A 23636-nucleotide genomic window follows, 5' to 3' on the forward strand; every position below is an offset into this window, starting at 1 on the left:
TGCTAAAAAAATGGTTAAAGGAAAGCTAAAGCAGCAGAAAGTCTAAGGCCGTGGTATGCAACATGAGCATCACACCAAGTGGCCTTTAAAAAATCCTGATGCCCAGATCACACCCAGACCAATTAAATCCTATCTGTGGGGGTGGGACCCAGGCCCCAGTGGTTTCTGAAATTCCCAGGTGACTCCACTGTGCAGCTAAAGATGACAACCACTGGCTTCCTGACCGCTGGTTTCCCCAGCTGCAGCAGCAAAGATCCGGCAGACGTGCCTGGATTCTCAGGCCTGGGGTCACCCCAGAGATCACGGACAGAGGGTGCGGGACTTCAGGGGCACTTTGGGCCCTGCCCTTTAGCTCAGTGGTGAGCAACCTGTCCTGCTCAATAGCCAGCTCACAAGAACCCGAGTGTGTTCATGCTGTGCTATGCTTCTGTTCCAAATGAAATAACTTGACTGAGGTCCATAAGGATGGTCAGTGTTCAATTTGAGATGGCATATTTTGCCAAGATGATGATGAAAATTGGCAACTCTTAATTACTTAAAATATCTACCTGGGTATTTCTAAGAAAGGGGAAGGTAGACAGTTGTCTCAACTTTCGTCTTCAGACCACATCATGGACCTTAAAGCGGAACCAGGGGGGCCTGTGGGCGGTTCTGGCACGCTGACGACTCCTTTTGGCTTTAGCTTATGGTTCTTGAATACCTACACGGACATTAGCTAATTACATCGACTTTCTGAAACTCTCTACTTATTGGGGAACAATCTGTAATCTACTTTAGACTTGCCATTATTCTTCATGAGACCAACAGAAGCGGTTAAAATTTGAAATGGCAACAGCTGGCCTTAGGAAAAGCACAAAGGCAAGCATCATTTGTTCATGTGGCAAATTTGGTCAATGGAGTTTTGACACAGTAACAAGCTCTAACAAGACCAGCAGCTATTAAACAGCGAAGCGCTAACGTGCCAGATCGATACCTCTGAGCAACAGAAGTGCCAGCTCTGATGTTGCCGATGTTGTCTTCTTTGCATCACTCACACACACCCTCGCACACACGCACACACCTCCCCTCACACCTCCACCACAGACACCCTCATTCACATTCACACCCTTTACAACCTTCCCAGCATTTGCCGCCTTGCTGTCCTCTGGAGCACGCTGTGTTTGCACTGACAGAAGCTTCCTGGTGGGGCATTCAGTTGTGGACGAGTGAAGAGGGGAGAAATACAGCCAGGGTAGGGCTTGCTAGTGAGCAAAAAGACATATCATATGAAACAAAGTTTTAATTTTTATTTTACATATTTATACATAAAACGTTCAAAGAACCCTCTGAATCCAACAGAATGTTAATAGCACATCTAAAAATGAACTTCAGGTAGTCAACATTCACAAAATGTTGAAGACTGATTAAAATATATCAATTACGGAGAGCTACAACTTCACTACGAGGCAGGCATGTATGCTGGACTTGTATAGCACCGTCATTTACAGTTCTTCAAACTACAGGGAAGAAGGAAAGGAGCCAACGGTCAAATACTGCTCCAACTTAAAAGCTCTAAACCAATAAAAATAAAGTTAAAACTACCTTCTTTCATTAACCATGATTTGTGATGGTGTAAGTACTGTACATTTTTTGTAACAATATTTTATTAAAATGCCTGATATTCAGTGGCACAGTAAAAAAATTAAAATAAATTAAGAAGCAAAGGCCGATCACTGGACGTTAAGCTTCAGACATGATCAATGACTAACACTGATGTTTGTCTCTGCGCCACCTTCAGCAACAGCATTTTTACAACCACAGAAGCAAAATAAATTCTAGCTCGTCATCTGGGTGGATGGCTTCTGCTCACTTTGCAGGCATTTTCTCTGCCATGTGCTTCTGTTGACTTTCGGCATGTCTGTAAAATTAATAATACAATTATTTAGTGCTAAGAAGAAAGACCCAAACTGCTTTCCAATCAACGGCTAAAACATCCTCCAAACTGAGGGTCAGAGGCACTCCGCGGAATGAAGACGCAGTGCTTAATTCAAATAGGTGTGCCCTCTTCTGTTTTCTATTCTGCGTATGATTCCTTGTATCTAATGAGACATTGGATTGATCTGAGGCTGGCAGATGTCACTACCTTTGAGCAGAACAGTGTTGTTTTTAAAAATGGAAAGAGAGACGTATTTGGATAATTTACTCAGCAAATGTTTAGTAGGTGCCTTCTTGTGCCAGGCACTGCTCCTGGCCTGGGGACTCTGTGGTGGGCAGACCATGGGGACTTTGTTCTCACAGAGCATACATCCCAATGGAGACAGACAAGAAAGGAACAAAAAGCAAACAAGGGGACAGTGGAGAGAAAATAAGCGTTAAGCAAAAAGTCAAAACAAGGTGTTATGATAGAAAGTAACTCTGTGATGACTTTACCCAAAACACAGGCACACAGACACAAATCTGAGTATTAACGAGGCTCCTGTTAATTCAGATTACCAATCTGAAGCCAGTGATCCAATTCCACTCTTACAGAAGCTAAAGTGGTAGGCCTTCATGGATGTAAAGACTTCCCATGTTTGCATGCTCCCCCATGCATTAGTGCTAAGCGCACGGTCACGGCAGTGAGGGTGGCATGAGTCTTCTTATTCATCAAGCCCTATTATGGCCTGTGAGCCCAAAGTTTGGCCAACCCAGCAGCCGGCCAGTGGAGACAGAGCGGGAAGAATGGCCAGGCCGCTCACATCCCTTGAACCGGCACTAATTAAACATCTTGCCAGAGGGTGGGAAGGTCTGAAGGCAGCAAAAGACAAATGTTTTGAAGAAGGATTTTAGGAAATTATAAATTTGGCAAGAGAAAAGCATCTAAGGGCATGGTTTCCAGCTGGAATCAAAGGCTCAGGGCAGTTTGGGTGTGTCGCCTAGACTGGGTAGTCAATGACGTCAAGTTTCACTCACTAGTTCTTTGCAGAATGTCTCATATCTATGGTACGGGGAAAACAAACCACAAATACTTCCTGAAATAGGGAAGTGACAACAGTGTCCTTGCCACATTCTGCAGCCCACAGATACGTGGTGCTATGCATTTAACAATAAAGGGACTCAAGAAAAAGATGTCACCAGCCCTCTCTTCTAAGCAAAGTCACACAGCCCATCTCACGGCCCTGTTGACATGGATAAACGAACCTCGATCATTTTCATAAAGTAGCTCATGGGCCTCATTTAACAAATTCAGCTCAAGAATATTTTGATGCACAGTGAGCTAAGATTCCACCGTGGCTAAGCCATAGTTCTTAGAGCAGCGTTTCAACGTGTACCTGTGTGTACGTGTGTGCACATGCACACACACCTACAGCAAGGGGTTTTTCTGAGGGGAGAAAAGAACAGACAGGAACTAGCTTTAGAAAATATTGAAAGTTCGGTGTTATTTTGAGACATACATAAAAGGGCAAATTTCATTAAAATTTTAAACAAAGGAGGGAAAAGGTTCCCGTCCATAAAACTAAAAAGTTCTCATCAACTATTTATATGAAAATCCTTATTAGGATTTGTTCCACTCAAGCCCCATAGGACTCCTTTTTATCAACAATCATTAGTGAGGACCCACTATGTACCTGGCAGGCCCTGTCTTAGGCTCTGGGGACACAGCAATGAAGGAGAACGATGTCATCTCTGCTTTCAGGGCTTCACAGTCAGGTGGGGAGAGACAGCAGACAGATACAACACAGTATGCCTGGGCTCCACACGGGAGGGATGCCGTGTGTTGCCAGGAACACAGAGAAGAGATCCTACCCCAGTCTGGGGCCTCAGGGAGCACTTAGGCGGCGTCTAAACCAGTGGTCCCCCAATTCGGCTGTGCACTGGGATCATCTGGAGAGCTTTATGCCCAGGCCACTCCACAGAGTAACTAAGTCAGAACCTCTGGGGGTACGATCCAGGCATCCATAGTTTATCAAGCTCCCCAGGTGGTTCCAATGTGCAGCCAAAACTGAGAACCACTGATCCAAACTGACCCTGGAACGGGAGGAGTTGGACAGGTAAAGGGAATAGGTGAACAGAACTTCCCAGAGGTCCCAGGGCCACGCTCTCAGCCTTCTGGGATCTGGCTGCAAACTCTGGGACTGCTACCTTTAGGAACGCCTAAGTATTCTCGATGACCCCATGAGCGAGCTTGTATTTCTGCAGCCAGGAATAGACAGAAACTTCTCCCCATCTGCTCCAATTTAAAGGGCTCCTCCAACACTATTCTATTAGGGACTCTTCTCCTTTTAACCTCATGGTTCTGCCTCCCCCACTTCCCAGGATCACATCTGAAAGGTCTAGGATGACACACTGCAAATCTAAAAGCTTCACACTCTGAGGGAAGGGGGGCCTCTCAGTGTCCTTGCAATGAGGAATGCCAGCGCTGCTCTGAGGGGCAGATCACGGGTCTCTGTGGTCACAGGCAAGTCACAGCAGTTACCCATGAGTCTACAGTCACGGCTGCAGAACGACATTTCGGTCAAGGACAAATCGCATATACAATAGTGGTCCCATAAGATTAGTACCACGCAGCCTAGGTGTGTAGCTGCCTACACCATCTAAGTTTGTGTAAGCACACTCTATGGTGTTCGCACAAGGACGAAACTGCCTAATGATGCATTTCTCAGAACGCGTCCTTGTCGTTAAGTGACACGTGACTACATATTTTTCAGAAGATGCATGTCCTGGTTGTATATTTCACTACTGATTTCCCATGTAACACCTCTATGCAAACTTCTCAGACTAACAAAAAGGGACGTGTCTTGCAGGATTGGTGCAGGGCCTGAACACATCTGTAGATGGCAGTGGTAGCGAGTGTGGCTGTGGTATTTCAGACGCAGGCAAATACGCTGAGAAGGTACGAGAAGGCCTACTGGGGTTTGTTTTTGTTTTTGTTAGGGGCATGGCAACATAATATCCAAGACTATTTATATAGCATGGCGTCGAGAAAACCTCTTATGCAGTGTCACACACTGAGTGGAGTCCTGCGGCGGCTGTCGAGCACATTTCCACCACCTGCGTCCTCCAGCTCCTCTAGGATGCTCTGGGTCAGGTGGTTAACTCTTCGTGTTATTGTGACGAGCAGTGCTCCTTCCTTCCTCGGGGAGCCTTCTGCTCTCCGAATACCATTTCTGGGATTAACTGTAATTGTTCCCTCCCGGTGAAGGATGTCCTGTCTCAGGAAAGGTGCCCCAACGAATATGAGATAGTAGGGATGCGCACAGGATGCAACACACTTTATATACCTAGGGGGACAGGCTTTTCTACAAGGAAAACTACTAAGAAATGCCAGCTCTCGACCAGCATTACCCTAGTTTCCTTACCCCCAGGGAAGGAAGCATTCTTTACCTCTTGACAGAGAGTGCTTGGAGCCGGGCCCAGCTAGAAAGTCAAGTCCTGGAGTGTCCCCATGGTGAGAGCAATCTGGTGGCACTGGTGCTGTGGAAAGATGCCAGTGTCTCTGCCTTCTGGGCATGGCAGATGCGATCAAGAGCTGGGTCACATAACAGCAAGTGCCACTATGTGGCACCCACCACGTGACTGCTCCTGGGCTGGAAACACTCCAGCATGGAATGGCTCAGGGCCAACTCCTCGGGGGTCCTGCAGGATAAAGGCCTCCTAGGCCATAACTGCTGACCTGATTAGGTGGGGGTGTAAGAAGCGCTAATGCACTGACAACCTCTCACAAGGGACAAGGTTGTGAAAAAACAAAGCACGTAGAAAGGAGCAGTTTTGGCTACGTCCCTTCCATCTCAACAGCTGAGCTCAGCAGCGATCAGGTGAGTTCCTCAGGGAAGTAAGGGAGGAAGTTCTCTAGGGCTCGCTCTTGCCTCAGGTCTTCAACTCCAGACCATCCCAGGCTCCGTTCCCTCTTTGGAAAGGGGGAGGCAGCACTGACCTGGTCAAGTCCTCGATGTCCACCAGCATGGCATCCTGCTCTGTGTGCAGCTCATCTCGAATGAGAAGCAGCTGGACCAACTCTTCATTCAAGCCTGCGGCAAAGGAGAGAGAGCATTTACGAACAGATAAGACCGTATCTAAGTCCGAAAGTGTAACTATTTATAGATCATTATACACGTACCATAGATACATACACACACATATATATATATATATAAACGGCTTATACTGGCTTCTGATAAGCCCAGGATAGTCATCAATTTGACAATATGAGTAGTTTGCAAAATTAGAGAAGTGTTGGAAGAAAAACAGTAAAGTATTTTCAATTATATTCACATTAAACTGGGAAAAGAAACTGTTAGCTGTTAGGAAAATAGCTTGTTAGAAAAAGTGGGATTTTGTTTTGAAGAAACATGAACAAAAAAGTTTGGGGCATATTAAGTTTTCCGCTATTCATCTAGAGGATGCTCCTGCCACCGAGAGCTGGGGGTGCCCGCGCACCTGACAGCGCTCAATCATCCGCCCTGCAGGGGGGAAGGCGCCCAGGGATGTCACAGGCTTTGCGTGGCCCTGAGAGGCCCTCTGTGCAGGCTGTTCTAGGAAAAGGCATATCTGAAGACACTGGAAAGCCAGCTGTGCAAAACCTGAAGAAGCGACCCCCGAAACCTTGGGACAGTGGGTACCAAGGAAATATTCCTTAGGACTTAAACTAGGAATGACACAGACGGAGACAGTTCCAATCCTTGTGAACTCAGTGCTCTGGGTTAGTGTGGCTTCCGCCCCTGAAACACATGAACAGGTAATGGGCTCTCTCTTGCTTTTCCCCCTCAGATGGGCTAAGAATTAAAGCTTCTAGGTCCAAATGCACCAACACCGGGGGGAGGAGTTAACTGAGCAAGAGCTCTGGGCCCAGAAACAAAGGATGGAAGGACGTATTCAGCGGGGTCCTCCTTGCAAAGGCTTTGAGAGATCCCGGCTTAAAATGAAGCATTTATCTGCCTTTACATCAGACTAGTTTCCACTTAAAAAAGGGAGAAAAAGCAGCATACGAAGAGGTCTAAAACTTCATCTAGTTCAGAAAAGGACTAGGGGGCCATTTTATTATTTAAAGTCTAAGGAAGACACTCCCATAGTGAAACATTAGAAAGCCTTTTAAGTCCTTGAAAGAATAACACTCCTAGTAATTTATTCTCAACTAACATTAAAACGTAGCAGAATTTTTAAAAAATCCTGTGAATCTATGGTTTCCTAATTAAAATGTGAAAGCTTTCTCTTGCCTTTAAACCAACACTGGCTGTGTCACCTGACACAGCGTGTCCGGCTCCAGCCGTGCGCTCCCAGGGCAGCCTTCTGGGCTGGCTCTCAGCAGGTGCCATTATAGCGCATCGGAATTGTTTTCCCATATGAAGTTTTAAACTTTTTATTATGGAAATTTTCACACTGAGACAAAAGCAAAGAGAATAGTTTAAGGAGTCCCCACGCCCCGTGCATCTAACCAGCCTCAACGACTGTCAACTCACGGTCAATCCCGACTATCTCCCCTTTTCCTACTGGATTATCTTAAAGCAAATTCCAGGCATCATATTATTTCATCTGTAAATGCTTCAATAGGTACCTCTAAAGGTTCTTTGTTTTTAAAATTAACATAACTGCAATACCTTTATCGTACCTGAATAAATAAATAAGTCTTTACTAAAACCTTCCGTCAGTGTTCAGATGTCCCTGCTTGGCTCCTAAATGCTCTTCTATAGTCGGTTGGTTTGAATGCAGTTGGTTGGCACATCTCTTAGGTGACTTCTCATCTCTAAGTCCATAGGATTGTACGGAATCCCGTGTTCCAGAGGCTGGGGGCACCTGGGTTCACGTGGACTGACCACACCGCCCCACTGGGCATGTTCTCTCTCATCGGCCAAGCAGCTGCCCTGCTCTGTACAACCAGTCACCTCGAGTGAGCACCCACCCCCCGCCACTTCTGCTGGAGGTCCTTCTTTATTCTGGGGAAAAAGGCCCACACTCCGTTACCTCGTAATGTTCACATACTGGTCATGTGTACTTTCACCACCTGGAGCGCCACAAAATAAGTCGAATTTGATTTGATGTCCTAAAATGAACGGACATACAGGTCGAGGGGATAATCGTCTAATAAATGACCTGTAACTACTGAACGTGTTCTAGAAACAGATGTTGTGAGCCAAATACATGCCAGGCACTGTGCTAGGAGCTGGGGATGTAAGATGAATAAAAAACCCTATAATCCCTGTGAACCTTGAACAAGTCTTACTGAACATTTTACGGTAACAAAACAAGAAAAGAGCCATGTGATTCTCTTCCTTTCCCTGCAGGCTCACAGGAAGGACCCAGTGACACGCACAAAGGAAGCGGATCCAGGAAACAGGTCTATGCCGTTCTGGTCTACATTTAGGACCCCATCTTCAAGCACTTCTTGCACTTACTTTCTATCTGGGAATGGAGGTCGTTGACTATCACTTGTAGCTGCCCAACAGTCATGTCTCTCAGGTCAGCGGGCTTCAAACTTCTTTTCATCAGGCATTCACTTATGTGAGGCATGTGTGGCAGCTGAAGATACAAACGGGAGGAAACAGAGGTGTGAGCAGAGCAGCAAGGACTCAACAGAAGACCCCATCCTCTCCCAGGAGACCCGCCCTCACTCACCGGCTTCAGTTCAGGTTCTGTGCTTAAAAGCTTTCCCAATCTGACGTTCCCAACATGAGGCCCTACACACACACGACACGGTCTAAAATGCGCTTGGCATCAAAACGCTACACTACTCAAATCACAAGCTTTCGGACAGGTCTTTAACCCAGGCTGTGACAACCGTGAGTCAGTCTAATATCCACAAACGAATTCCCAGGGAGCTCAGGTGACATCAGTGATGTGGACTGCATTGCTCACATCAGCGATTTATTAATTGATACCCTGCTACAAGCACAGTGCTGTGTGCTCTGGATGCTTTGGTCACCGACTTCTCACAGTTGTGCTCTGACACAGGCATTATTATTACTCCCATTTTATAGATGAGAAAACTGGGACTTCAGTAACTTGCCCGGAGCCCTGCAGCAGGTCAGCGGCACAGCCAGGCTTAGGCTCCAAGCCCCAGGGTGCTTACCCACCAGGCTCTATTTTCTTCTTTGAAAGGGTGAGAAAGAGAACAAAGCAATAGTGGGTTTGCCACAACCAACAGGTTCCTAAACTGTGCTTGCTTCAAAGGAATTAAAATATTCCCATGACATCTAATATTGACCCTAAGAAACACAGCAGCTATGAATCAAGAGCAAAGCTGACTTCTGTGAAAACGGCTGCCTATGTATCTTTCAGCGATATGGTCGGAAGGAAAAAGAAAAACTTAAATATTTCTCAATGACAGTGCTTTTTACAAAGTGCCTCGTACAAGCCCAGGTTGCGTAACTCTGGGCAGGGACGGGGGCAGTGTCCCCCACGCTGGCTGCACCTCAGCGTTCGCTGCTTACGAGATCAGCGACGGGAGACTTTTTCCTGTTCTGTTTTTCCACTTCTACTTGCATTTTGGCCATTGGTTTGGCCATGGCGAGGGCCATTTTGGCTTCGGCTTGCAGTTTCTTTTGCCTCGTGAGGAAATCCATGTCATCCAGGGATTCAGACTCCTCTTCAGTAGTGTCTCTATCAGAATAGGAAGAACTCTGTTTGCTCTGCGAAAGGAAAAAAAGAGCAGGCCTGAGCTCGCCGTGCTGGGCGCCATCTTTGGCGACGGGCCCCAGCATCCCGAGCCCTGTCTCAGAGCTGCCATGAGTCCCTGCCAACGCAGCTGTCTGCTTGATCTGATCTGTACAAATCTCAAGTAACATTAAAAAAGGTAGTTTATTTCCTCAGTGTCAACCATAGACTCTGATTTTAGCATAAAGAGTAGTGTCATTAATAATGGGGAGAATATATTTATGACAAACTCGAGAAGTTTTGATTCTTGGTCTCAATGCCTCCCTGAAGTGATGAGACACAGCAGAACACTGAACCCAGAGCTAAGGCGGCACGGCGCCCCCGAAGCCAACAGGGCCTCTGGTAGGCACGGAACTTCTGACGTCGCAGTGCACGCACTACCGACACTGTTTCCTCTTGGTTGATCTTTGTAAGAAAGATGCTCAACGGACCTCATAGAAAGGAAAGAATTCCAGCAACAGGCTCCCAGGATCATTAAGCTACCCTTAATATGTGTGCAAAGAATGAGGAGCGGATGCTTTACACATGTGATCTTGCTAGTTTCTCTGAGCAACATCTCGATGTGCTAGTCTTCCAACCCCTGCCCTCCTCCCATGCCCTGCCTTTTACAGTGTGTCCTGCTGCTCGTCTGTGCTCACATTTCTAACCCCAATGGGGAAGGATTGGTATACAGCATATTTTCCTTTATAATGTTTTAGGGCGTATGTGCTTTTTCTTATGGTTTAATATGAAAGTAGTTGCCTACTTTAGCAGGGCTTACGTCTCCTTACTGTATCACAGTTTTGATTCTTCAATTGCAGTCGAATTTTAGGGGCCACGTCCAGGAATGTCAAGAGACACTTCCTTTTAAATTTCTGCAACGTTTGTTCCTGAGTAACGACAGAAAAGAGCTGAACACCCAGAAGAGCACACACAAGCGCCAGCGGCAGCTTCTGCACTCACCATGGGAGACAAGGGGGTGTCCACGCTGGTTTCGGTCTTGCTGTCGTCGGCGTCGCTGTCCTTATCGCTGCCGCTGTCGTTGACGAAGCATATCTGGAGGTTCATCCCGCTCTGCAGGCTGGGCAGAAGCAAGCGGACACCCTCACTCAGCCATCTGCCATCTGCCGCACCCAGAAACACTGCCCAGTTTTGCTAACAGAAAGTAGTTTTATGTGTTCTTCAAGTGGAGAAACGAGGGACCAATATTACTCCCAACTTATAAATGATAACTTTTACTAGAGGATAATGATGATAAGTTGATAAGTTGATAGATGATAAAATGATAACTTTTGCTAATATTGTATTAGTTTTTTTCACACCAATTTCATGTTTAGTGAAAAATAACTTAAGGCCACGTATTATAGCACCCAGTACAATACCAAACACATCGTTAGCGCACAAGAAAAATGTGTCGAGTCGTTGAGTTTACATTCCCGTCAATGAAGATGAACGGCGAGTCCGCCAAATAAAGCTGCCTGTGCCACGGGGGCCATCCACAGCAGCTCACTAGAGCCAGCAGCCCAGGCCACAGCCCTCTGAAGAAAGAGACAGAATACGTTCGTCTGCAGGAAAACTTTATGTAAGGCAGTTGCCAAAAGCCAACCAAAGGAGCTCATCTATGTCATTAAGAAAAAAACAGACCACAGGGTCACTCTAAAGAAACTTAAGGACGCCCCCAAACCCAGGCAGAAGGGCGCCCCCTCAGGACACAGCGAGGTTGCACAGGCTGCCGCGCGCACGGAGCGCCGGGGCGGGGAGACTGCTCCGAGCGCGGTGCCTGTCGCGAACCTGGAAGCTCCACGGGGGGCGCGGCTGGACGTGCGGCCACAAAGGGCCAGCCGGCGGGTCCAGCTCTTTGCCCAAACCTTTTGGAGGCGCACACATGTCAGCACTGCGTGGTGACAGAGCTTTGAAAGCAGTCGTTTTCTTGGCATCCCGCGCAGCCCCAGGGTGCGTGCGAACTCAGAGAAAGAAAACGCACAGGAGGCCCCCTGGCCGCGAGCGACAAAAACGGCAGGGCGCGGCCAGCCCCGTGGGGATGGGGGCGGGGACGCAGCACCGCGCTCAGGGAGAGCGCGAAGAGCAACTCCGCTCCTAGCTGACGCTGGTACTGGATTTTTTTTGTTCCAGTGGGTAGATAAGCTATGTACCAACTGCTCAGATGACTCACATGAAGTGTTCTTTGACAATGATGCAGAACCCAGAAAAACAAAATCCAGCGCCATCACGCAGGCCGCGGCGTGCATGCACTGCCACCTGCTGGCGGCTCGCGCGACGGCGGGGCTCGCAGCACGGGCGGGGCGGGGCGCGCAGGCGGTGGGGCTTAGGTTCCGAACCCTCACTTCTTCCCCAAGGCCCATCACCTCACCTCCAAGAACCTCCGTTTCCTCATCTGTAAAACGGGGGGATAATTCAGTGTTTTGTAGGAAGGAAGAAAACAGCCAGCTCAGGGCCAGGCGCAGGCAGGTGCTCTGCACCTGTTCACTGTCCTCTCTCTACTTTCTGAAAGCCCCAAGGGACGCAGAATCCCCAAGGCGAGGCCACTTCGTACAGGGGCCTCTAAAGCCACTTCCCTGAGTACGTCCCCTGGTGGCGGCAGCGCCCTGGCCGCTGGCAGCTCTGAGCGGCGAGCCCGCTGAGTGCCAGGCAGCCTGGACTGCCGCTGAGCTGCCATTTGTCTCCGCCCAACCCTCTCCCGCTGAAGTTTTTCCCGGAGAAATCTAATATGTTCAGTTTACCCTTTGATCCCATATAAATAAAGTTTTAAAACTTATTATCTGTAGTTGGTCAAAAAATCCCCCAAATCAACCAATTTTTAATAATGAAACTCAAGATGTATGGTTGGAAGATAGTGGGAAATTAAACTGCAAATTAAAAAGAGATGTTTTAAAGGCATATTTTAAAATAAAATAAAGATTTTAAATGCAACCTAATTCAAACGTAAGATTATGTAGCATCTTCTATTTATTGACTAAAGTCTTGAAAAGTGGTCACTGGATATACACATTATAAAAATATAAACTAACGTACAATACCATTACAAAATACGATTTAAAACGTTCAAAGATAATGTATTTTCATTTTGAAGAAAGCGTGATCATAAATTTTGTTTTCTTCCCCCAAACTGATCTTTGTGCTAAGGATCAACCGTCCCGTCCCATACAGTGTTTTCAACTCAGGAAAAGGCAAAGAAAAAGAACAAAAAGAAAGAAAAAAGGAAGGATTTAGTCGTCAGAGTGCAACGAAGAAACCCCTCGGGGAAAATTCAGAAAGTCACCTGAGCACCGCATCATCACGCGGGAACCTGAGGGAACTGCTCAGGGACGCCTGAAGTTCTCAGAGTGCTGAGGGCAGGAATGCAACCCCAGGAAGAGGAAATCCTACGACAGGATACTAACGGCCCAGAGGGGACTTCAGTCAAGACATTGGAGAGCGGCCTCAGGTTTCCAGCAGGCTGTCTTTGCCTCTGGCCTCTGAGAGGGTTAAGATGCAGGCGGCCTGGGAAACACAGCCCCGGCTCCCAGGCGGCGCCCACCCTCGGCCCGCTCTCCCTCCCCGCGCAGCCACCCGCTCACCAGCCTGGGAAATGCGCGCTGCCGGGCTCCAGTGTGCCTGGATCTCCCAAGCACTGTCTGAGGTGCAAACAAAACAGATCCTCATCTGGTTAATGAGCGATGTAATCCACGGTATCCAATTCAAGGTCACTTGATGTTTGCAGCAGCACTTAGCAGAGCACTGTGTGCAGAAGGTTGCTTGCTCTGCCCTACCTGTCGATTTTAGTTCCGAAAGTTCTGCATCCCGCTTACCCCAGGAACCCTCTGCTCCTTAGCGCCACGCGGCGCTCAGGGACCACACCGCTGCCCAGAGCTACTGACAGAGCCGCGAGGGTCTGGGAAGATGGTGTTCTGGCTGGAGAGCCTCGGCGACATAGAGATACAGACTAAGTATGACTTCTGGACATCTCAGTGTGAGCAGAAGTGGCCTTCTGAGGGCCAGCGCCTACTGGCCGGGGGAAGGCATTCAGTCCCGAGGCTGTTCAGCACCAGGTCTGCATGGTGTCCACAGTGAGGACTGCTACTTGGAAACCGCTGGTGCGACCCCCAACCACCGTCACCAGGGATGCTGTTAAAATACACACGGAACTGACAGGAGGGAAGAGGTGAGACAACATCTAAAAAACTGGCCAAGTGGTAATATGATTTGGTATAAAGATAACACTTTTTTCAAAATACAAGGACAAGACCAGTTTATTCTCCGAGACAAACAATGCTACGGTTCTGAAGTTCGCTGTGACTTCTAGCGGGGCAGTAACCATTGTGAATGGGGCCTTTGTCCTTGGCCTGGGGTTGTGGTGGCTGGGCCTGGGCTGGTCTGAGCCCAGCACGGAACCCCAGAACTCTTTGGTGTTTTCTGATTTTATAAATGGGAATCTCCCAGTACCAGCTTGGACCACCAGCATCTACATATAAAGGCTTAAGAGTTTGGTTTGTACCCCCTGCACCGCCCCTTAGTTAACTTTACTTGAGCTGTTGCACTGAATTTTAGTTAGAAGTATGTTCACTTACGTTGTCTCCTTGGGCTGAACCAGGACCTGTGCATTACAGGCAAGGTAATGGTTACTCAGAGTGGTCCAAAAACCTGCCCCAGACCTGTGACAGCCTGATTATAAAAACGGCCCCAACCCTTCCCCTCCCTATTTCTGCCCCCTCTGCAATATGACTCTGTGGCTTCTTCCATCACGGCCTTCTTGGCCAGCAGAACGCAGAGGGAGTGACGGCGTTCCAGTTCCAAGTCTCCTGGGGACCCTGCCAGTGCCCTCAGAACAAGGCCAGGCTAGCCTGCTGGCAGACAGTGACATCCTAGCACAGAGCTCAATCGGCAGTTGTTTCAACCGAAGACCCAGACACAGGAGAGCGCTCAGCCCAGAGCAGGAGAGGTGCTCACCAGCCTGAAGCTGACTGCAGCCAGGAGCAAGCCCACGGAGCCCAGCTCTGATCAGCAGATCCGCTCGGCCCTCCAACACGCTCCTAAGTGGGTGTGCACTGATGTGGTGGCTTGTTATTGCTCATCATCACTGTGGCAACAGATAACTGGTACAAGGTCACAAAGCAAGAGACTATAGGCTGGACCTCTGGGTCTGGGTCCACTACATTTAACCTCAGGTTTGCATTTATTAGGTGCTGCCTGTGATGGCAATATAATTTTAAAGGGCATATACCTTCTGTAGTTGCTTATAATTTCAAGGCAATTGTACAGTTTCCTTAAGAAACAGAGTGAGAAGGAACTTCTATATGTCTATGGATTTCAAGTATGCATTGCTCACGATCTCTCCACCACCAGTGTGGCTATGAGAGCCACTGGCGCCCTGCTGTGCCATTCGTGACTCAATACCCCCAACCAGTGTGTGGCTGGGCCATTAAAATATATTATTTCCACTTATTTTAATGGATCTTTGATGCATTATTCAAAGGCTTTATATATAATGAATAATCACCCATATTTTCATACCATATCTTTTTCTGTTTCATGAGAATTTCAAAGGGGATGGGATGTAAAATGTGGTTGTAATTACCCAAGGGTAGCTGTAAACACATTCATTTTTCTACGGATTTGTTGTGAAGAATGTTGGGAACAGTCAAGGTTAGGGTGACCTCTGGCTGAGCCGCGTGTGTGAGGTGTCTCTATAGATGTGCTGAGAAGGGTCAGAAGGAGGTGCTGCCCTCCTTGCTAAGTTGTCAGATGCCCCTCCCACCCCCGGACCCTGCCCCTCCTCTTGTTCCACACTGACATTCACTCTGTGAGTTACAGAAATACCTGTTAGTATTAAAAAAAAAAAAAAAAGGAAAGGCAAAGTTTCTGCTTCCTAATACTTGTCATTGTACAATGCACCGCTATTTCTTATTTTACTTTAGTGGACTGTGTTAACTTTCTTTTGCTAGGGGGTGTGGAATGCATGGGATGATAATTTGACTTTTTAGAAAACGGTATTCATATAACAGGTGCAAATATTGCTGGTCCAACATATATCATTACACACACACACCCACAAAGGTACGATTAATGACTTTTATAACTACATTAGGGAAAAAACAGATGTTTAGCTGCTCATCCATCCGCTCACTTGACGGTCAGGCAGTCGCACTCGGCATACCGCCTGCAGCGGGGCTAGTGCTGAGTAACTCTGTCCCCTTCGGCCAGGGCACCATCTTTCCAGTTTGCTACAGTCCCACCTATGCCTTTTATCTGGGGTACCTCACTCATTTATGTTTCTCGCTGGCCTCTCAGGGCATTTATAGTTCACAACCCTGTATCAAATGGATGCACTGTAAGAACCGAACCAGGAATGGAAATCAGGTCTTCTAACAGGTACCAAATGCTTGGATCATCAAATCACAATGTACAAATAGGAATGCGGAATATAGAGAGCACTGGAAGAGAACTCAAAAAACACTTAGCACACACTCCCTATCTCATATACAAGGAAAGAAACACTTTTACTGCCTGGATATTAACTAGTAAGTAAGGTGCTAACCAAGAGTGACTGAGCAGGGAAGTGCAGAAGACAGGTCTCGGTGAACTGGGAATGGGGAAGCCGGCCCTTCAGCAGTTATGTGCCCAGGGAAGTCAAGGGTAGTTTCAAACTCTGTGACAAAGAGAACGAGGGGAAAGGGTGACCTCATGTCTCTTCACGTCCTGTCCTGACCCGACATCTTACAGGACTCGGGCATTCGGCCTCCTCAGCAGAAGCCGAAGAAGGCAGCCCCAAAGCTGGCTGGGGTGTGCATGGCCCTCTCTGGGTTTCCTTCGCCTTAATCCTGCATATATTCTCTTCCTGCTCCCTTTTCTAAGGTTAGTTCTGGACCCTTCCATCTGTACATGTTCACATGATGGCTGGGAGGCATCCAACACCTCATGGCCACAGCATCTTCTCACCACTGGGGAAACAAACAGAAAAAGGGAACTAGCGTTCAACAGCTTCTTCCGGTGGAGCATCAGCCCCGCATCCTCACCGATTCTGAGAGCCACGCACCATCGCGCTCCTCAGACAGCTGCTGTTCTCATCCCACATCCATGTCTGGCTCCTGCACGAACAACCACTTACACGTAATTGAATTTGGAATTATATGATCTTAATGTTGGAAAAAGGCATTTTCACCAGAAATATTTTCCAGTATGAACTGAAGACCAGGATGAGGCCTCTTCTAATACTGGAATAATGATGGAATAAAATGACCATCTCTCCTAGGCACCAAATGTGGTCTACTTTTACCTTAATTAAAGCCAATTTCTAAGCAATCTAGAAATTATCATTTTGATTATGATTATCACACACATGGTTCATCCAGAAGTCACCCTAACCTCAAACAAGAATGATTAATGTAAGAGCTCTCATTTTGCAGCATCTACCATGTGCTAGACACGTTCTGTATATATATTACCTCTAACCTCAGTTACACACCAAGTAAGTACTGTGACCCCTATCTTACATGTGAGAAAACTGGGGCTCAGAGGTTCAGTTATACAAGGTCATAATGCTGGCATTTTACTCTAGGAGAGTCTGTCTTGAGAGACCAGGGCACTGTACGAAAGAAAGAATAAATTCATAAATGGAAGAAAAAGAAGATGAAAAAAAGAAAGCAAAACAAAAACTGAAAACAATTCCAATGTCTAATGATGAGAGACTGATTATGTATATCATGATGAAATATACAGCAGGCCATTATGCAGTAGTACAAATACATACGACAGAATAACAGTTATGAATATGGGCAAATGCTCCTGATGAGTGAAAAAAAAAACAGGCTCTAAAACACTAGGTATAGTATGATTCCAACTTTGTAAACAAAAACGTGGAAATACATGCACAGAAAAAATGGCAGGAAATATACCTAGATATTTTCTGGTGGAAGAAATTCAGTTGACTTTCTCTCTCTCGACTGCTTTCTTAGTTGCCATGTGTGGGCACTTAGCAGGAATTAAAAAAGGAAAAGGAGCGAAAATGGGGGATGACTAGTGCTTGCATGTTGGACAAAAGGTGAGTAGGATTAAAGGTTTGACAGCTGGAAGGGGCTGCGCTGTCTGACTCAGATGGTGTCTATGCAGGACCAGGACTCACACGTGAGCCAGGCTGGACTTTGTTTCTGGCAGAGTGCTGGGGTGGGAGAGTCTCTTGGAGGGCAGCAAGAAACATTCTCTTATATGTGAACATCTCTGTGGATGGACTCTGATTCAACTGTCGCCATCCCTTTCTGGCCCAGTCTCAGTCCCTCCCAGGATCTACGGTACATTATGGACTCTGAAAGTAATTGAGAGACATTTACCTGTTGTATGTTTAAAGCCAGCCTGCCTATTTATTCTGCTCAGCCCAGAGTTTAAACTTGTATCTGCCTGACCTGCTCATGAGTTTCAGCTGCTGGAGCTGAAGAAACGCTTGGCCCTTCCAGACCTGTGACAATGTTCATGTGGCTGGGGAAAGACATGGCAGTTGGAGTCCGTGCCTGTGTGTTTTTGAGGGGTATGGCTGGATTCAGTGAAAATCCTAATTGCAAATTCTTTTAACTCTCTTGAACACTGAATCACTGCTTTCACCACTTTTTATATTCATGTTTAAAAAAATGTTGGGGCTGCCATTTAGGCTTGGTTCCATAGTAAGCTTTAGCTCAAAGACATTCTTTTTCATGATTTAATTTGTGGCCATTTGAATTCTAAGCAGTCATTAAAAAGAACGCAGTAGATCTGCTGAGTTGCATCGATTCTGTGAAGCCTATTATTCACATTTTGCCAGTCGTTAAAGTCGTCTCTCAATCGTGGCCATCCAGGCAGATGGTGGTGCGACTGCTCCGCTGAGCTGTAACTTTATCAGCCAACAAATCAGGTAAGGACACTGAGGAGGAGGTGGCCGCTGGGAGTGCACTGTTCATGCCTTCTGATAAGAACAACAAAGCTCCCACATCGAAACTTGCAGAAGAGGGAATGGTGGCTTGGAAGGTGATGCACTCCTGATGGCACAAAGGGAGACACTGGGGAAAAGCAAAGATTGACAGCTCCGATGCAGAGTGGGTAAAGCCGAGTTAGATTCTGAACATAACAGTTTAGGACTATTTCACTTTTTCTTCTATTTTTGTATGCACAAAAGACACAAATGATAAAAGTGTATAATCAAATAAGTCGAAAAGAATTCCTTCAATAACTAAAATAAAAAGTCTAAGTGTTAAGGAGGCATGTGTCAGCATTTAATTGACAATGGTTTTTCGAAATGTCTTCTGTGGGTTTTTACTGCACGAGATAATCTGAGGGGCACAGAAAACTTCACAAGATTGAACAAAAGGATTGTGTTAAACCTGTTGATGACACAGCTCACCCGCAGTCAGTGATGGTGTTTTCTAGTAGCAGCAAATGCTTCTGTAAACTCTCAAACGAGTCCAGTCTTCATATGAGCTGTGTGTCCAGGCAGATGTGTGGGAGCACTGGCCAAAGGGAGGGCAAAGCGCAGTAACAAAGTCATGATAACTTGTCAGAGATGATGCGCCAATGAAAAATCATTCCTAGAAGCTTTTAGTTAAACTTTCAGCTGGCCATTGGAGTCATTTCAAAACATAAAACGTAGCCCTGTGGCCTTGTCCTCCTGCTCCCACACTTCTGCAACAGCTCTGACAACTGAATTCTCATTGGTGATTTAAAAAGATTCGTAAGACAAGGTACAGCTGGCTATGCCTCTAGCAAGATGTCAAATTTTGCTTGCACAAAATTAATTGCACCTAATTAAACTGGGGTCATTGGCATTATTATAAAGCGAGGCTATTTATTAGACAAAGAAGATTTCACAAATACCAATTTGCTTTTCTTTCAGGCTTGTGAAAGAGAAGAATTGCTTACATAATTAAATTTGTTTTGCCATTTTAATCTTATGACTCCTCTAAAGAGCCACTTCAAATCTTGCTTCACTTTTAAAGTTGTATAATACTTTAGAATATAAGAGATAATCCTTGGAGGAGAGCATAAAAAATGATAGGTTTTCTGTAGATTACCCAATGATTTTTCAAATAGTTTACAAATTCTTTTTTTATACTATCATTTGCAATGATACATACCTTAGAATTACTTATATGAAGGGATTTCTAATTATTAGTACAATTATGAGTACACAATTAGCAAATTATTAGTACACATGTATGAGATTAACATCAAGTTTAACAGATATGTTGTATATTATAAATAGGTTGCCATAGTATGCGCCTGTTAATCACTTCCAGAAAGATGCCACAGGAAGCAAATTCATTGCGCTGAACCAGGACAAGCTCTTTACTCACCCCTGCGGGATATATATGACCACTCTGCTATTCTTCCAGGAAATTATGCAAAAAGCATTACTGCTAGAGACAAAAGGATGATTCGCTTTCCTGGCAGAGTGATGCTGGTCTGACCTGTGACTCCGTAGCAGATTATATATACAGATCCCCAGTCCCTCGAATTCAGAGCTCCTGTGAACCCACTCTCTGTAGGGGCTCTCTAGGTCCCTGTGACCTGTCCAGCTGACCCAGCTCCCGGGGCTATGGCACCCCTCCCCCCCCCCCACCAGCCAAACACAAAAGGAGGCGGTGGTATCTACTATTGGTCTTGTCTCAGCCATTCATCAATAAACCTATAAGAACAAGAAGAAATGAGTTTTGATCTGGGGATGTTGGAATGGTTGCGATAAGTCAACAGTAATCATTATTCAAACCAGCTGCTCAAAAGCTCTCTGGGGAATTTCTATTCTTCACAATATCCACGTGTTTGGAGAGAAGGGCATAGTCTGTTCTAGGTTACACCATCCCCATTGCATATTTTATGAAAAGGACTGTATCAGATTGTATTTACATGTATGTAAATAAAATCTACCTTGGGGTAAGGTAAGAAGAGAGGTGAGAGTCAAATTTATTTTGTGATTACTCTGAGAAAAGCAGACTAGAGAAGGCAGAGAAAAGTTTTCTCCACAACAACAGGTCAGGTTGTAATGTTTGACAAATGAGAGATTTCCTCGATGTCCATTACCAATGACCTCTCTGACTGGTGTTCTCGTAGCAGCAGGCCGGTGTCCATTTCTTTAACAGCAGTAAGTTAAATAAGCTCAGAATCTGAAATATAGTGCTGATTAAGATTAATTTGGTCACGAAAAAAGTATTTCATGTAAAGTATTATACTAATAAGAAAAGGAATATTTTTTCCAAGAACAAGAGTAAACCTAATATTCCTTAGAAATCTTATTTCAAGAATAGGTAATTCATTTTTCTCATTTCAAGCTTTTAAAAGCTTTTTGCCAAAACATTTTTAAATAGAAAAAAATGACAAAGTTCATACAGTCTCAGTTTGAAAAGGCTGATTATGAATTAGCAAACTTTGACAAAAGAAAGGCACTTCCTCTATTTGCCACATTTCAGTATAAGTCAGATTTAATTAGCTGAGTTATGAAGCAATATCAAGAATTCTTTTGCTGCAATATCAGGCATGAAATGTCTTTATGGGATTATTGTAAGCCCAGCTTACATCTAACAGCCTGTCACTCTTAAAAAGTGCTTCAGGAGACACACCAATTAGAAGGACGGGGCTGAAACCCAGAGGACAACTGGGGGCTGACGCTCACGGCAGCAGCCCAAACGCGTCTTCTCGGAAGACCCTCGGGCCACTTCGAAACTTCTCACACAACGCGTGTGCAGTTCATGTTTACAGGTAAATGCACATTCTTTAAAATACATAAACTGAATTCCATTATTTTGCCATAGATCCCACTTAGCTGGGTAGGCCCCGCCTTAAAGGCCCAGCACTTCCGAGTCTATTGCTTGTCCACTTAATTTAAGCCCTCAGCCTCGTTTAAAATGAGTACTGAGCTCCTCAGAGTACGGCACGCATGGAAGACTCGTTTCTGATTATTTAGCTAACTCGACACACATGCTCTGGTGCACTTTGGAATGCCAACTGGTGGCCTGAAACTTCTAACGCCCCCTCAGCACTTTTTGTAGGGTAGAGGGAAGGTACTTCCAGCTCAATGAAAAATTTCAGGGATGGTGAGACGTTCAAAAAAAGTTAATTCTAATAGGGATGGGGAATACGGGTTACAGAGTTGCAACTAAACGTTTCCTAAGGCTGTTCTCCTACATTATTATCGATGAGGGAGAATGACAGTCAGCCTTTGATGGGATAAATCAAAGTTTACAGGGATAAAGCGATATTTTGTAAAAACATTAAGTCTCACTATTAACCATCATCCTAAGGGGGATCCAGAAAGTCATCGCGTTCTCACAGGGGATGATCTCATCCCAGAATGTGGAGATGGAAACATCTGAAAGAACAGGATATAAATAGCCTTCCTTATGGCAAGTCAACAAGTGCAGCTTGTTATGAGCTACTGTGAAATACCTACGTGTTGAGCAGCTGTGTCTCCAAAGGGGTAGATGACTCAGTGATTTTCAAATTCTGCTCTGCCAGAAGAGTTTCAAGTGGGCTTTGGGAGCTGGCCGGGGAAGGATGGAGAGAGGCACCGGAGGGAAATGACTGAGGCGGAATGTTCTGGACAGGGGTACCCCAGTCTCTACCTTTCAGTCTTTCTGAACCAGAGGAAGACGACTTTGTCTTACATACAGGGTTTCTGCACAGGATTTTATTTGAGAAGATATTTCTGCTATTAAACATAATGAAAACTTTCAAGAGACTTCTAGTTAAAGATGGCATATTGAACACAGCTATTTATCTACTCTCTCTTCTGAAATCCTACTAAAACAATATAAAAGGAAGAAAGAAGGTATAAGTCTACATGGACAAAGAAAATGGAAAGGGACACAATGGCACACAAAACAGCGTGAACAAATGTTGGAAGATAAAACGCAGATGGAGGAGAGGCATCCGACCCTGCCTCACTTTGCCAGGTGCCGCAGCGGGGCTGGCGGACGGAGCACACACTTCATGCAGGAGCCTGCAGTCCGCAGGTGCCTCTGAAGGAAGGGCGGCGGGGTAAGGCTGCATACAGAAAGATGGACTGCACACCTGAAAGGACTGTCTAGACCCTCTGACTTGCCCTGGCCACCTGTGGCCTGGCAGAATGAGCAAGTTTACCGCGTTGAGGGGTTGAATCAGGAGTGCCGGACTGGGGCACACTCGGGCACCACTGAGGGGCAATGAAGTATCTTACTGAAATCAAGGGAATTAAGCAAAGTCCTACACGGTGACCTTCAACTAACCCCCGCTGGAGTCTAAGAGACTGGCAGCCAGGCTTAAAGCTGCTGAGGACGAAGCTGGAGAGCTCTGCTTGTGGCAACTCACAGTCCAAAGGAAAGAGCTTTAGACACTTTTCACTGAATGGGCCCTAATAAAACCGTTGTGTTTTTATTTGACCATTCTGAAATGAAGTTCACCTTTCATCAATTCAACAACTATCTGGTGACTATCTATTAGGCACTATTTTAGTCACAGTTATGGTGGTGAACAGAACAGACAAAGACCTGCTCTCCTGGAGTTCATATTTTGGTGCTAAAGAAAGACTGGATTAAAAAATATATAATACAATGTCAGGTAGTGATAAGGACCACAAAGAAAAACAAATCGGGGTAAGAGGAGGGAGAGCGGCAGGCGTGCTGGGTGTTTCCTTTCTAACTGGTGGTCAGGGGAGGTCACTGTAGGAGACAATGCACATCACCGAGCCCAGCCTTACAGTTTACAAAAGGCTTTTACGGTTTCACACTTGATTATTAATGGACAGAAATCAAAACGAACAAAAAAAATAAACAGAAAAAAACATGGACAATGTAGAGATCAGAAGAAAACATTTAAAAGAATTCAAAAGTAAACCCTCAGTGAAATGAGAAAGTATCATGCCTAAAATTTTGAAAACAAACAAAATGGACAAATTCTTAGAAAAATACAACTCATCAGAACTGACTCAAGAAGAAATAAAATGTGTGTACAATCTCACAGCCATTTAAGAAATGGAAGCAGTTAAAGCAAACACACAAAGTAAACAACAGGCTTCAATAATTATTCCAATATTATGCAGACTTTTCTCAGACAATATGGAA

At 45.7% G+C, this 23636-nt stretch overlaps 1 protein-coding gene across 9 annotated transcripts in view; it reads right to left on the reverse strand.

The window, feature by feature from the left end:
- Positions 1 to 1266: 1266 nt before the first annotated feature.
- SCHIP1 (schwannomin interacting protein 1) overlaps positions 1267 to 23636 on the reverse strand; it is a 145940-nt gene continuing 123570 nt past the window's right edge. For 5 of the 9 annotated variants that reach the window (XM_070243040.1, XM_023623225.2, XM_014739572.3 and 2 more), the window contains 5 exons: positions 10549 to 10666; positions 9384 to 9581; positions 8349 to 8472; positions 5894 to 5987; positions 1267 to 1897 (listed from right to left, as the gene is read on the reverse strand). In XM_070243040.1, coding sequence (XP_070099141.1) covers positions 1846 to 1897; positions 5894 to 5987; positions 8349 to 8472; positions 9384 to 9581; positions 10549 to 10666 — 586 coding nt within the window. In that variant the 3' untranslated portion in view covers positions 1267 to 1845. Of the gene's footprint in view, positions 1898 to 5343; positions 5434 to 5893; positions 5988 to 8348; positions 8473 to 9383; positions 9582 to 10548; positions 10667 to 23636 lie in introns of all 9 variants that reach the window. The other 4 variants (XM_070243039.1, XM_070243042.1, XM_070243043.1 and 1 more) reach the window with 1 other exon arrangement.

The sequence above is a fragment of the Equus caballus genome, chromosome 19, assembly GCF_041296265.1.
Source record: "Equus caballus isolate H_3958 breed thoroughbred chromosome 19, TB-T2T, whole genome shotgun sequence".
Taxonomy (NCBI): Eukaryota; Metazoa; Chordata; class Mammalia; order Perissodactyla; family Equidae; genus Equus; species Equus caballus.